The sequence below is a fragment of the Botryllus schlosseri genome, chromosome 5, assembly GCF_051294905.1.
Source record: "Botryllus schlosseri isolate E-star chromosome 5, Bs_hap1, whole genome shotgun sequence".
Taxonomy (NCBI): Eukaryota; Metazoa; Chordata; class Ascidiacea; order Stolidobranchia; family Styelidae; genus Botryllus; species Botryllus schlosseri.
In genome coordinates this window covers 27,696,674-27,710,625 of record NC_137240.1, presented here as the reverse complement: position 1 = coordinate 27,710,625, position 13,952 = coordinate 27,696,674, and the positions used below count along the sequence as shown (strand labels likewise).

Sequence of the window (13,952 nt, the reverse complement as noted above, 5' to 3'; positions counted from 1 at the left end):
AAGAGCTTTCCAATGATACCTTACACTTGATGATACCACCTGTTAGCCATGAGATATCTGCAATTAAAACTGACGTCATGCATGAGTGACTTCAAAAGTTATAAGTAAAAGCATGGGTTCAAAGGTCAAACTAGGCGACCCCAGGTGTCAAAGAAGGTGAAAATACATTAAGTGTGCTATAAATGACCAGGTGTGAAAGTTTCGCCCTCAACAGCCTTAATTTGATCCAATTATGGCAAATTTAAGTTGCATGTATATATTTCTGCCATTTTTTCCGCTTGAGCGATCACAAAAATATCAATTTTTGGACAGTCATACCTTCGGTTCTAGTTGACCTTTTTTGATGAAATTTGGATTTCTGAAATCAGAAAACAAAGCTCTGTAATCATGCCAATTTTCATGACGTTTCGAGCAGGTGGGGATATGGCATGGAGCACCTGAAATGTACTGACCCATACAATTTCACAAAGCAACATCCTTACACCGTAGGGTGAGACGATAAACCAATGTGAAGGGATCGGGTCAAGTTACTTTTTCCATAGCCTACATATTACACTTACAGTTATTGTACGGAACTGTACTAAGATAAAGCACATTGTGATCAAAGACTTGAATGACTCTTCTATAGATCGCATTTGGCCTCTGGGCAACTCTCATAGGCCATAGGTGCCATACCAATATAATTTGGCAAGATATCTCAAGAGCACTCACGATTTTCAATATTTCGACTAAACTATTCTATTACAAAACAAACATGGGGAGTTGATACAGACTATAGGCACTGGGCAGGCAATTTTACTGTAGCATGACCGAGTTCAAGAAATCATAGGCTACATGCTAACAGCAAATTATGAACTGTGATTGCCGTGGTAGTCAGAAATAGTAAACTGTTCTCAAAGCATCATCAACCAGCTGACAATGATATGGCATTGGCTTAGCAGTACAAGCAACAATATCAACATGAAGTAAATATCATATTAACAAAAACGCAATAGTGAGTTGAGTACGGTAGGGCTACTCCAAATAAAAATTTGTTCACTGCCAACTAGGACAAATGTTGTGATGGCGACCAGTGAAAATCACTAACCGTAATTTTCCGAATATAGTGCGCCCCCATGTATAATACGCACCCTTAAAATGACGTGTATATTCTGGGGAAAAGCCTGTATCCATGTATAGTACGCACCTGCATTCGCAGTACATGAGTACATGAATAGTTAGTTGCGGTTTAGTATTCGATGTTGTTCTGTTTTGCTATGTCACTGTTGAACAATTATGACATGATGATCGCTAATCATAATACAATTAACGGCATCGTCTCTAAACGAAAGTAGATAGTAGCCAAAGCCTGTGAGGTCGGCGACGCGATAGCTCAGGCTAGCGACACACGACATCTTGCCCACGTGGCCTATTACAATTACAGATGCGATTGCTCAGTCCAACGGTTCTGTTGGGTGCACCAGTCCTGTTGGAGATGCGACTGATTACACAAGCGATTATATCTTGCGCACATGGCCTCTTGTGTATGCGATTGTTAAGGCCTGTCGTTGACGCGATGAATCAACAAGGATTGCCGCACACGCTTGTAGCAATCAGCGACCGGTTTGCAGACGACACTCGTTAATTAGAAACACGCTTTTCGTTAATTGGCAACAGGCTTCTCTATTTGGCAGTGCGTTACACTCTATAATACGAATTACGATGCCCAATGGCTAGAGGTGATGCGCGATTTAAACTAACATGAAGAAGAGTGTGATTTCAATTTTTGACTGAGCGATTTTTTTTCAAGGCTTGTTGTACCCATGTATAATACGCATCCCCCTATTTTAGGGCAAAAAATCGGTAAAATTTTGCGCATTATACATGGAAAATTACGGTATCCTTCCTACAAGCATAGATATACTAATCGAATCATTTCACATCACGCCACTAACATCATGTCAAGTGACATGTCGAAATCAAACCCCAAGTAGGAATTTAAATACAAACATGATTGCCAACAGACGTTCACACTAGCAGCAGTAGCAGTGGCAGGTTGCAGCGGCCAGTGCAAACTCATTTTGACGGCCATTTTTTTTATACTACTAGAACTGCAAATGATTGAAAATAATCTATGGATGGATCTGCCACGATCTATTCGAGTAAGAGTTTAGAAGCCACACGTCCATTTTTATCAATAATAAACTGGGTTGCCTACTAAGTCCTTGCCAGCACTTTAACCAAATCCTCGCTTTTGGGAGGATAAGTCTCGTGGGTGAACTGAAGATGATTGGAAGCAGAAGCGATGCCTTTAAAGGACTTCCCGCAGTGTGTGCATTGAAAACGAGTCAAACCCTTACACTTTTTAATGTGGGGAAGAAAAGCCATGTGCCGCTTGTAGCGCTGCCCGCATTTCAAACACAAATAAGTAGATGTGTTACACCCGGACAGGACGTGAGCGCGTAACGATTTCTCGTCCTGATGCGCCAGGCCGCACGTGGAGCACATGAAGTCGAGCGGGTCCATGCTCTTGGAGTGCTGCTCTTTGATATGCGCCGCTCTGCTCGGGTGCGAGGAATAGATCTTGTAGCAGATGAAACACGGAAACTTGGTCACTTTGTGAGTCGCTGAATGAGTTTCTAGTATGCTTTTTTCTGTAAAACTTCTCCCGCAAGTCGGACACACGTACGGTTTTTCGCTGGGGGACATGCGTAGATCTAACCCCACCGGTTGAGCACGCGAATAGTTTGTTGCTTTCGATTCTTTGGGCAAAGGTTCCACAGATTTTGATTTTTTTGGCGAAGGTTCCATAGAGTCTTGTACGGTACGGTTGGACACAGAAAATAACGGGGAAATGTCTACAAGGTCGGCGTAATGCATGCTCTGGGTGTTATCAGCGTCATTAGTAACGTGCACAGAAGCAACCGTGTTAAAATCCATGCCGATATCATCTGTATCTTCGGTTACCTTTGATGCGGTGTCATTATAGGTATTTTGATTGGTGTCCTCAACTGTTAATACTTCGATCACAACCTCGTCAGATGGGTTGTTAATGGATTCTAGAGTTCGTGTATCGGTATTGGGATTCTTCTTCTCTTTTTCACGTAAGCGTACATCGAAAGTAGCGCAGGCTTTAACAAAGTCTACATACACTGCATTCTCCCATTCAGCCGGTGAGATGCCAGTGTAGATATACCTTAAAAAGGCGTCAAATCCTTGGACAGTTAACTCATCGAAAGCCATTTTCTTGCTTTTCTTCGATGTAATTGTGTTGTGAAGTTTTGGGCATGCCGCCAGAATTACACATTTATGCATCCAATATGTCTTTGTGCCAATCTTGATGGCCATATCGCAAAGTGCTGGATCGCTCACTGTGGAATATATTTTTTCCATCACGTCGAGGCAGTGTTGTTTTGCATGATTCATACCTATTAAATTGCTAATTTAGATATGGTGCTATTAATCTAAAAATGCAGGGGAAATAAATATGATCGGTACAGATCGAGACACATAAATGTAAGGTTACCACAATATAGACACCGCAACTACTAGTAATAGGGATCGCAAAATCGAGAATCTGAGCGATTCAATTCTGAATCGAGTATTAGGCTTCGGAGTAGAGTGGAGAAGTTGAGTATCACTCATTGTAACGTAACAGAAGCATGAATGATGTGAAAAGTTAACTATTTGAAGAGCTTCTTGGAGGTACTGAACTTAATATACAATTGAGTAGTATATTCATGTTGAAATGAACCTGATTATTTTCGGCTGACACTCGTCACGGGTAATCGTCATGGTATATCAACAGTCGTATCACAAAATATGACGTCGCCAGCATGAAATGTCGAATACGAGAGTGTTCAATGTACTATTTTTAGATGGGACACGGAACTATTTTTATTGACACAGCCTTGGCTCGTATTCATTTTATGCTGGTGATGTCATATTTTATGCCACAATTGTTGATATACAATGTTCTTTCCATTGTACGATTGTTGATATTGTTAAATTCTCTACTAGTTGCTGACGATTACCCCTGACGAGTGTCAGCCGAAAATATTTGGGTTCATTTCAATATGAATATACTACTCAAAAGCTAATTACTTAGGCTACCAATTATGCAAGCAGCAAAAATAGAATGTCAGTTCAACATCACGTTAAAGCTAATTTGGGATTTTTTCAACCACAGCTACATCATTGCACTTTCTGACAATTCTGTGGGCTGATGACGACTTCAAAGAAATGTCACTTCCGCTAACGTGCATGGTTTAGTGCTCCATGTGCTTAGGTTTGCACTACTAGGATACATATGGTGTGATATGGCCAATCAAGGTTTCAAGGCTTGGACAGTGGATAATACTAGTGAAACTATAATTTTCGTAGATAAATAACTATTAGTGTTGGCAATTTCAGTACCCGAAAAAATGTTCCTTCACTACTCGACTCGAATCTTTAGAATTAATACTCGATTCATATTATACTCAAATCATTGTGCCAGGCCCTACTAGTAAACGACATACACTCGTGTAATACACAGGTTGATTTTCACTTTGAAAAATCGATTGCATGCATCATACACAATAATTACGAATGACCAATGCTTCATTCGGAATGACTTTTCGTGGCAATCTCACATCGGTATATATATAAATAACGTCCACATACACATACACAATATCCTGACCTCTACATCAAGTATTCTAATATCTCTGCAAAAAGGATGAAAGAAATTTTTTCCGTTTGGCATATCATGTCTCGATATATCCAAATTCATTTGAAATACTGGTGGCTATGTTGCTACCAAATATTTATTATTTCTGATCTTTTCCCCAACTTCCTAATCGTTGTTTTCAACACACAAAGAATACCTTTCATCACAATAAACTGCCTGGGGTTTTTCTGCAGAATTCAACATCAAGAACAGAGCGAGCTGAATTAAAATGGTTGAAAAACAATCAAGTAGAAACAGCCCATCTTGTGTAGGATTAAGACTACCTTACATTCTTGTAGGTCATTCAAGGGACAGATTAATGGGAGATAGCACACATTCACTTTCCATATAAATGTCACTATTGGTCGATTCACATATTCAACTACCAGGCTGCCATCATTCCAACAAAACACAATTTCCCCGAGGAAATAATACAGTAAAGCGTTGCGCAACCAGGGACAGTAGAGAAGCAATTTGTGTGCTACAAAATGTATTTTTAGGGGAGACATGTCTCAATTCAAAATGAGGCTACATAATAACGAGTCAATGAGATAGTTGTCAATTTACTTTAGTCACATAAACGTCTACCAATACCACCCCAGTTTTCCGAATGATATCAATGACATTGATATGCAACAGTGATGGCCACATGCTTGTGGTAGTGAAAATAAGTATTAAATACGATTTGACAACACATATTAAACAGACGACGTCAAAGCATCTTGTTCGGGCCGGCCGTTTTCGTTCTGATGCTGCCAAACGTGCTTCTCCCACTCTTTGCGGATCTGAAACAGCTGCCCGCAGCAGGGACATTTCAGTGCCGTCACCTCCGTACACTTCTTCTGGTGAGTCAAGAAGTGATGATGCGACATGTACACGGCGGCGCAGTTATGACACTGGTACGTCCTGCCCTCCAATTTACGCTTTTTCTGCCCGGGTATACGAATCAAACTGTTCCACTCGGTCGAGGCCCAGCCCGGTTTCTCATCGGGGTGATATTTCCGAACGTGTCCATTAAAGCTCTGTTTCGACGCCAGCACCTTATTACAGCCCAGGCATTTGACAGGCGCACGAGACATGCAAACCGTTTCCATGTGCACTTTCAGGCTGTGATTCCTGGTGAAGCAAGAGCCACATAATTGACAAACGAACGGCCTTATGATGCCGTCTGCCGAATAAAACGACATCTTTTTCGCGGAAGGCCCAACCTCTTCTAGCTCTCGAATCTCGAGACTGTTCGCGACGGCGGAAGACCTCGATTGGCTCATTTTTTTCCTAATACGTATCGGCGGATTAAACGTGCCGTCACCGGTTTTCGGCGGCTTTTGCACTTTAATCGTGATGTACGTTTTGTTGCAACGGTTGCAGCTGTATTTAAATTTACCGGATTTATTTAGTTTGTCGTCTTGTTTTTCTAGCAGCGGGCTTCCGCAATTACTGCAAAGGAATGTTTTAGCACTACTCTTATCGACCATCTCATTCGCGTACTGATGATCAGCAATCGTAGACACAATTCCACAATCGGGTTTGTGCAAAGTTTCATTTGTGGACACACTGGCTTCAACGACAGTCTCTTCATTGACGACATCAATAATGGGATTCGTGATATTGCTAGATGTCTGTTCCTGCACAGTTGAAGACTCCAGCACGTCTCCCGATTCAAAATCATCCCGACCATCCGTTAGGTCACTGCGTAAAATGACTTCGATAACGCCGTCGCCATTTTCAGGCATTAGAGTCACTTGAACGTCGTGCACTGGATCTTTCATCGTTACGAGACCATCATTTTCGATGGGGTAACGGATAGATAGACTTTCGCAGGCTCTCGAGAATTCTTCCATTAATTTCCTAGGTGAATCCTCGGCAGGAAAACGCCCGGTGTATACAAAAGCCAAAACAGACTTAAAACCGACCGAGTCCACACCGTGCAGCTTCAAAATCAAGTCACTGCGACATGAAAGTTCCGACGCTTTCTCGACCAAATGCCGCAGTAACGGACAGGTGGCGGCAAATATGCACTTGTGTATGTTAAAAACCTCGTCTTTTATAAGTATCGTCAAATCGCACAGGTGGTTCTCCATCACGAATCGGTACATCTCAGTCATCATGCCGGACATGTGCTGTTGTTCGGCGAATAACCGGGTGCCCATGCTTCTGTGCAGTTCGGCCTACGCTAGCATCGACTGTGAATCTATAACAAACAAAAAAAAATACTTTGCGATATCAACACTACAACACACATATTCTGGCAACACCGTACATCTGACATTGCGAGAGCGGATACAAGACAGCGACTTGACACATATGCTACCGCTTCTGAATCCATATTATATGAAGGGTCGGGCAAAATCAAGTAACCGAGTGATTCGATTTGTATTAGGCTTAGAGTCGAGTATCGCTCATTATGACAATAAGACTATGGATGATGTGTCAAGTTCAAATTTGCGCCTTATATACGACCCTAAAGAACATAACGCCAATTCTACACCACATGATGATAATTTGGTCTATTTTGATCATATCCGTTCCAACGCACTTTGCATTAATAGTGTGGGCTGATCGTGGCTTCACAGAACCGTCACTCTCACCAATGTACAAAGCTTTGTATTACACAGTGAATGTTGTGATGCGATCAACCGAGGCTTGAAGACTTTTCACATTGGGAAAAACCATCAAAACCATAATTGTCGTCGCTAATGTAACTATTAGTTGAAAGGGACGTGTAGTTTCAGTAGGCCTACTCGGCAAAATCTTATCTCACATTTAAGAGCCTACTCACTTCAGATGTTAGTACTCGAATCATTCTGCCCTACCACAATTGTAAGTCAGGCATGAAGCCGTCACGTTTTCCTAATGGAAGAGACGATAACTGAATTGAAGTAGCATAAGGATATCAGGCTGTGATCGTAGTCCTTATTCCAAATAACAAACTCTTGCTATTGATATAAAAATGCTACTGAGGCGTAAAGCAGTTACAGCAATCTATTACAAATGTGCCTTAAGCGAAGAAAAACAAATTAAGTAACTAGCTGCCAATCAGACTCGCATCCATGATTGTGCAGCGCAAGTGAAGGTGCTAAATACATACAACACAGATAAGTAGCCCCTATTCCATTTCGTACAATTCAGATAACTACACACATTTTGATTCCAATATGGACATCACAAACAAAAGCAACAAATATGTAAGTAAAGGATATGGCAGGAGAAAATAAGTTAACTTCGAACATCATAGTTTTCAAACAAACAAACAGGGAGGTATCTTGATTTGTTTCGTTGCAGAAAGACACACTATTAGACGAGTTCATGCTTCTAGAAATCATGTTGAGGCCAAAGACAGTATGCAGAAATGAACCAGCGACAGAAAACTACCGTGTTTCTCCAATACCAAGACCTACGGTATCCTGAATTTCTGGAATAATTTTTTCAGAAAGGAAAAACATTCATTTTCTGTCTACTCATACGTGCTTGGACAATAGTGCAAAACCACAAGATTATCTAGTCAGCCATACCATTTTTTCTGTCCCATCACTGCGTGCTGAGCGGATACCAGTTGTAGGCCTACTGTAGCGGATGGGGATTGAACACGTGATCAACTGAGCAAGGACGCTGAACACTCTGGCATTACATAACCTCATCGGTAATAAGTCAGGTTGCCTTTAAAATAAGACTTAATTATTGAAAATAAGACTTATGGTCACATTTTTAAGTAAAAATATATAGCTTATATAAGGCCCGGTTCCATTTTCAGAGAAACACCGCATCGGTATTAGCGAGCAACTAACAGTGAAGATGTACGCCACTGATATTACAACGACGTAGAACAAAATTTTTTCATTCCAATATCGGGCAACCATGTCCGTTCCCTAATCACAATAGGCCCAGCACGTTGAGTAGGCCTATCAAGTCAAAAACTTTGCCCGTAACCCCATGCCATCAAAATATATTCTCCAAGTTAAGAATACGAACTCCGTCTATATTTTCAGACTCGACATTTGCTGTGAACACGCTGGTCTCGAGTTCCAAGGACTCGTCCCCGTTTTTGTGATTCGTCTTGATGTGGCGGGTGCGAAGCTCATCCGATTCGAAGCACTGCTTACAATAACCGCAAACGAAGAACAAGCGAATCGTGTCCTTCTCGCACTCGTGAACGTGCCTCATAAAAGCGGCCTCCTCTTTGAAACTCAGGCTGCACGACATGCAGAAGAAGCAGGTGGTGTTATCCTCGTCTAGACCGCTATTGTTCCGCGAGGATGCATGATTTTTCACCGTCCTCAAATGATTTGCATTTACATTGCCAGTGTTGTTTGACTTTGGTTGATTTTTTAATTTTGGCAAGTCCTTGAACTCTTGACATCCAGGATGCATACGTTTCATGTGGTGGTACACTCTCGCATGCGAGCGAAATCGAACCGCACACACCGGGCAGACGACCACATTTTCCAGCAACCCCACGTCGTGAACTACCAGCGCAGTGGAGTCCATGTTGTGCATTTTTTCGATGTGACACTGCAAGCCTTTGAAAGTCATATAGTGTTTTTCGCACTGTTTGCAAAAAAACTCCATCCTCTGGTCGTCGTGCAGTTTCAGATGGTACTGCAACGTTGCTTTTTGCGAAAACCTCTTTCCGCATACGTCGCATTTGAAAGGTTTCTCTCCGGTGTGCGTTCTGAAATGACAGACCAGATCTTTGCGGTACAAAAATTTTTTGCTGCATGTGTCGCACGTGTGAGTTCGTTCGTCGTGACTGTAGTAATGTTTTTTCAGCTTTTCGCGAGTGCTGTATTCTTTGGTGCATTCTTTGTGCGGGCAGATATAAGGAGGAGAATTGGGAAAGAGATAATCGTTGGGCAAACGCGGACGCCCGCGTCTCAACGCGAGGGATGAATTGATCGCGGGCGGTTGTAGCTTGCGTCTTGGCGCATTCTTGTCGGTAGCGCTTATATCCATCCATGTGATGACTAATTCTGATTTCACTGGATTCGATCTTCCACAATTTACATTCACACAAACTGTTTTTTTCGGCTTAGGCTGCTGTTTCATTGCTACTGCTAAGTTTTCTTCTGCATCACTCGGATGGTCCGAGTCATCACCAGCAACATGATCTGGGGCGTATCCATCCTCTGATTCTTCAGTTTTTGCACACACAATTTCAACGACCACTTCAGAGTCATTTTCAAAGTCCATGATATACTCGGCTACTTCAGTCTTCACCTTAGTGTCTTAGTAAAGGAATTATTTATAGAAATAAGAAAATAAATGAAAATCCTCATGGTGACATTTTCGAGAAAAAACAAATATATCAACGATTCTTGCATTTGTAGAGAAACAAGACATTGGTTGGACTAAGCATCCAACAGAATATGTGGCGATCAACTGACTGAACAGTGAAGAATAATACGACGCTGATATCATAAACACGCAGAACAATAGGTTTTCGATTTCAAGACAAGGCAACCGTATCTTTTCCCTAATAAGAATAGGCTAACAACTACATACGTAAATCCATCAAAATATATTCTCCAAGTTGAGAATCCGAACTCCGTCTATATTGTCACCCTCAGCGTTAGCGGTGACCACACTGGTCTCGAGTTCTAAGGACTTGTCTCCTTTTTTGTGATTCGTCTCAATGTGTCGGGCGCGAAGATCGTCCGATTCGAAGCACTGCTTACAATAACCGCACATGAAGAACAAGCGAATTGTGTCCTTGTCACACTTCTGAACGTGCCTCATAAAAGTGGCCTCTTCTTTGAAACTCAAGCTGCACGACATACAGAAGAAGCTGGTGGTGTTATCCTCGTCCATACCGATATCGTTTCGCGAGGATGGATGATTTTTCACGGCATGCAAATGCTTTGCACTATCATTGCTAGCGTCTTTTGACTTTCGTTGACTTTTCAATTTTGGCAAATCCTTCAACTCTTGACATCCGGGATGCTTGCGTTTCATATGGTGGTACATGCTTGCATAAGCGCGAAATCGAACCGCGCAAACCGGGCACACGATCGGATTTTCTAGCAACCCCACGTCGTGAACTACCAGCGCAGTGGAGTCCATGTTGTGCGTTTTTTCCACGTGACACTGCAAGCCTTTGAAAGTCTTGTAGTGTTTTCCACACTGTTCGCAAAAAAACTCCATCCTCTGGTCGTCGTGCATTTTAAGGTGGTACTGCAACGTTGCCTTTTGCGAAAACCCCTTTCCGCATACGTCGCATTTGAAAGGTTTCTCTCCGGTGTGTGTTCTGAAATGACACAGCAGATCTTTACGGTATAAAAATTTTTTGCTGCATGTGTCACACGTGTGAGTGCGTTCGTCATGACTGCGGTAATGTTTTTTCAGCTTTTCGCGAGTGTCGCATTCTTTGGTGCATTCTTTGTGCGGGCAGATATAAGGAGGAGAATTGGGGAAGAGATAATCGTTCGGCAGACGCGGACGGCCGCGTTTCAACGCGAGAGATGGGTCGGGTACAGGAGGCGGCAGCCTGCGTCTTGGCGCAGTTCTGTCGGCAGTGCTGAATAGCTTGCTTATATCCATCCCGTTAATGACAAATTCCGATTTTACCGGATTCGATCTTCCACGATTCACATGTCTAGAAATGGTTTTTATCGGTTTAGGTTGTGGTTTCATTGCTACACTTTCTTCAGTAAGACTCAAAGGGTCCGAGTCATCACCAATGTGATCTGGGACGTATTCGTCATCCGATTCGTCTGTTTTTGCAGACACAATTTGAACGACCATTTCAGAGTCATTTTCGACATCCATCATATCCTCAGCTACTTCAGTCTTCACTATCCTCTTGGTTTTAGCAGTCTTTTTCCGATACCGCAAATTATGCACACTTCTTTTCTTGACTCCGATGTTACCCGAATCACTAGCAAGCAAACCTTTACTGGTGCTTTCAGATGTGGGACCATCAACGTCTTGACCTTGTGGAAAAGTGGTCACTTCCACGAAGATCTCAGGGGGATTACTGTCGACTTGTGTGATTTCCTGTTCATTATCTGATGGATCGCTCTGTGACGAATGCGGCATATCTTGCGTTATGTCGGTTGCGGATACTTCTGGTTGCACCACTTCGGGCATTCCCTGCACTTCCACTTCTAAGTATTCGGCGGCGTTTTTAAGCTCTAAAATATCATCCGCATTGCTAAAATCAGGCAGAGTCCCGGAGTATATATAAAGCAGGAGATGCTTCATCCCTTTTGCGGAAACCCCTTCGATGTTGAGAACCGAATTTTTGCCTTCAGCCGATGATTGCAGGTCGGTAATCATCTTGCGAAGTTTTCCGCTAGTAGCGGCCATGACAAACTTGTGGACTTTGAAATTCTCCCCAGTCACGCACAGCGTCAAGTCCCGGAGACTTTCGTCCTTGGTGAGGTCAAACATGCGACGCATAATGTCGAAACACGGACTCGTTGCATCCATTGTATTGAATGAGGATAGATAAATAGGTGAGTAATGGAATGGGCTTTAGGCTTAATTCAGAGAACCGTGAACCTGAAGGAGGGTCAATACGTTAGATTTGTTGGTGTTAAGTCAGGTATTCATTTTAATGAAAAATCGAATAGGCTACCTGAGTGATTTGATTCCGGATCGAGTAGGCCTATCACAAATCACAAATCAAAGCCCAACATCACAAACCCATGTATAATGTGGCCAGTTCAAACAGAGATCTTTTATGTAACCAAAAAGGAAAGAATGCCAGTTCTACACCACATAAGGATAATTTGATATTCGAATTCGATTCGAATCATTGTGCTCGGTCTTACAAACTATATAACAAGTCAAGTAGCGCAGCCTATTAGCGTGAAATATCGGAAGTGCGAAAGACTTGGTGTCAGTGTCAGTATCACTGCTGAATCGAGTAAGCAAAACAGGTCTGAAAATTGAGTCAGAGGGTTTAGTCCTATAATTTATAGATACATGACGTTATTACTTAACAGTCAGTAAGGACGTATATACATTGCACATAAGCAGGTGAGAACACTGCAGCTTGCAAAGAGCTTTCCTATACAATGTAACATGAATGCTCCGTTCCAGCCTACCCCACTTGCAAGATGGAAGCAATGCCGTACCAGTATGAGTGGCATTACTTTTCATCCTGTGTGCATGCCTCTTCTTAACTTCGCCTACTAAGGCTAAGGTGGGTGTCCGATCTTAAAGGCTACTTAAAGTTGTTTCGACACCTTCCTATCTTTTCATTGTATCGATTTCAAGAGCTTCTTGGAGGTACAGAACTTCAATATACAATTAAGGGAATATTTTCGGCTGACACTCGTCAGGGGTATCGATTTCTTGTGATGTTTTGAAATTATGAAGATATTAATAAACTGATTGATTGTGACGCCCTTCCTTGACTACATGCAACTCGATTTCGGAACTATGTAGCATTTCCTAGCCTGCAGCCGTCATGCAACGTACGACAACAAAATTTCTCCACAATGCCGCATAAACAATAATACGGTGCTACGACATGTAGCCGTCAATCATCGATTCTTATTTCCGATATATTTGCCTTTGTCATTTCAGCTCGACATTTTGAGAAGCGTTCTGGCAGAAGCGCAACCAGAACCAGGTATTCAATATTCATCGCTCGTAGCAGCAGAGAGAGAGAGAGTCGATAGAGGTTATAGGTCAGGTACTTGGACTTTCGAGGCCATAATTTCAATAGATATAGACGATTTCCACTGGCTGCGCATGGGTGGCGCCATTGTTACGAAAGGCTGGCCAGATGTCGGATCGGAAGTTTTGATACTCCATCACTTTTGATGGGGGCCTAACGTAGGTCATTATAGTTGTGGATCTATATGTGCCGGTGCCTGCATATATCACGTAAAAACGAAGCCGAATGGTGGTTCACACCTTCATTGTTGCGTCCCTATGTGCATTATGCAGTAATGAGAGAATGGTGAACGGTACCGGTAGCTTCCATCGCAAAGGACAAGAAGCTATAAAGAAAGATTGTATTACGTTGGAACATAGGAGAGGTTACTGTGGAAAGGATTTCATTTAAGGTTTGTGTAACACTGGCATATTTGTGAGAAATTTGTTATTTATAACTTTAATTTCCATCTACTTCTATCATAAACATCATATTATTATGACAATCTGCATATTATTATTGCCTCGACTCCTATTTGCGTTTCTTCTTCTGTTACCTCCACTGAGCTATATCCTCTGTAAAAATGAGTGCACTGTATTAGTCCACTGCAATAGTTGCGACGAGTAGTATAAGACCTTCAGGCACTTCTTCGATAGTAGG

At 42.2% G+C, this 13,952-nt stretch overlaps 4 protein-coding genes across 4 annotated transcripts in view; all 4 read right to left on the bottom strand.

Annotated features, from left to right (window-relative positions):
• Window positions 1-447: 447 nt before the first annotated feature.
• Window positions 448-13,952, bottom strand: part of LOC145439906 (peptidyl-prolyl cis-trans isomerase-like) — a 362,730-nt gene continuing 349,225 nt past the window's right edge. The window contains exons 2-3 of the transcript XR_013915387.1: window positions 1,876-3,443; window positions 448-1,082 (exon numbers count right to left, since the gene is read on the bottom strand). The gene's annotated coding sequence lies outside the window, so the exon portion shown is untranslated. The remainder of the gene's footprint in view (window positions 1,083-1,875; window positions 3,444-13,952) is intronic.
• LOC145439904 (uncharacterized) lies at window positions 4,507-7,605 on the bottom strand. Its single transcript, XM_080317568.1, has 2 exons — window positions 7,470-7,605; window positions 4,507-6,881 (listed from the first exon to the last, which is right to left on the bottom strand). Exon 2 carries the CDS (start codon window positions 6,838-6,840, stop codon window positions 5,389-5,391), a length of 1,452 nt encoding a protein of 483 aa, XP_080173694.1. The 5' UTR covers window positions 6,841-6,881; window positions 7,470-7,605; the 3' UTR covers window positions 4,507-5,388.
• On the bottom strand, window positions 7,688-9,877 carry LOC145439905 (uncharacterized). The gene has a single exon (XM_080317569.1). The coding sequence runs from the start codon at window positions 9,875-9,877 to the stop codon at window positions 8,627-8,629; it is 1,251 nt and encodes a 416-aa protein (XP_080173695.1). The 3' UTR covers window positions 7,688-8,626.
• On the bottom strand, window positions 9,912-12,883 carry LOC145439900 (uncharacterized). The gene has a single exon (XM_080317563.1). It carries the CDS (start codon window positions 12,113-12,115, stop codon window positions 10,199-10,201), a length of 1,917 nt encoding a protein of 638 aa, XP_080173689.1. The 5' UTR covers window positions 12,116-12,883; the 3' UTR covers window positions 9,912-10,198.

Coding starts and splice junctions, on each gene's coding strand:
- LOC145439904 (XM_080317568.1), bottom strand. CDS start 6,840: ATGGGCACCCGGTTATTCGCCGAACAACAGCACATGTCCGGCATGATG.
- LOC145439905 (XM_080317569.1), bottom strand. CDS start 9,877: ATGGACTTTGAAAATGACTCTGAAGTGGTCGTTGAAATTGTGTGTGCA.
- LOC145439900 (XM_080317563.1), bottom strand. CDS start 12,115: ATGGATGCAACGAGTCCGTGTTTCGACATTATGCGTCGCATGTTTGAC.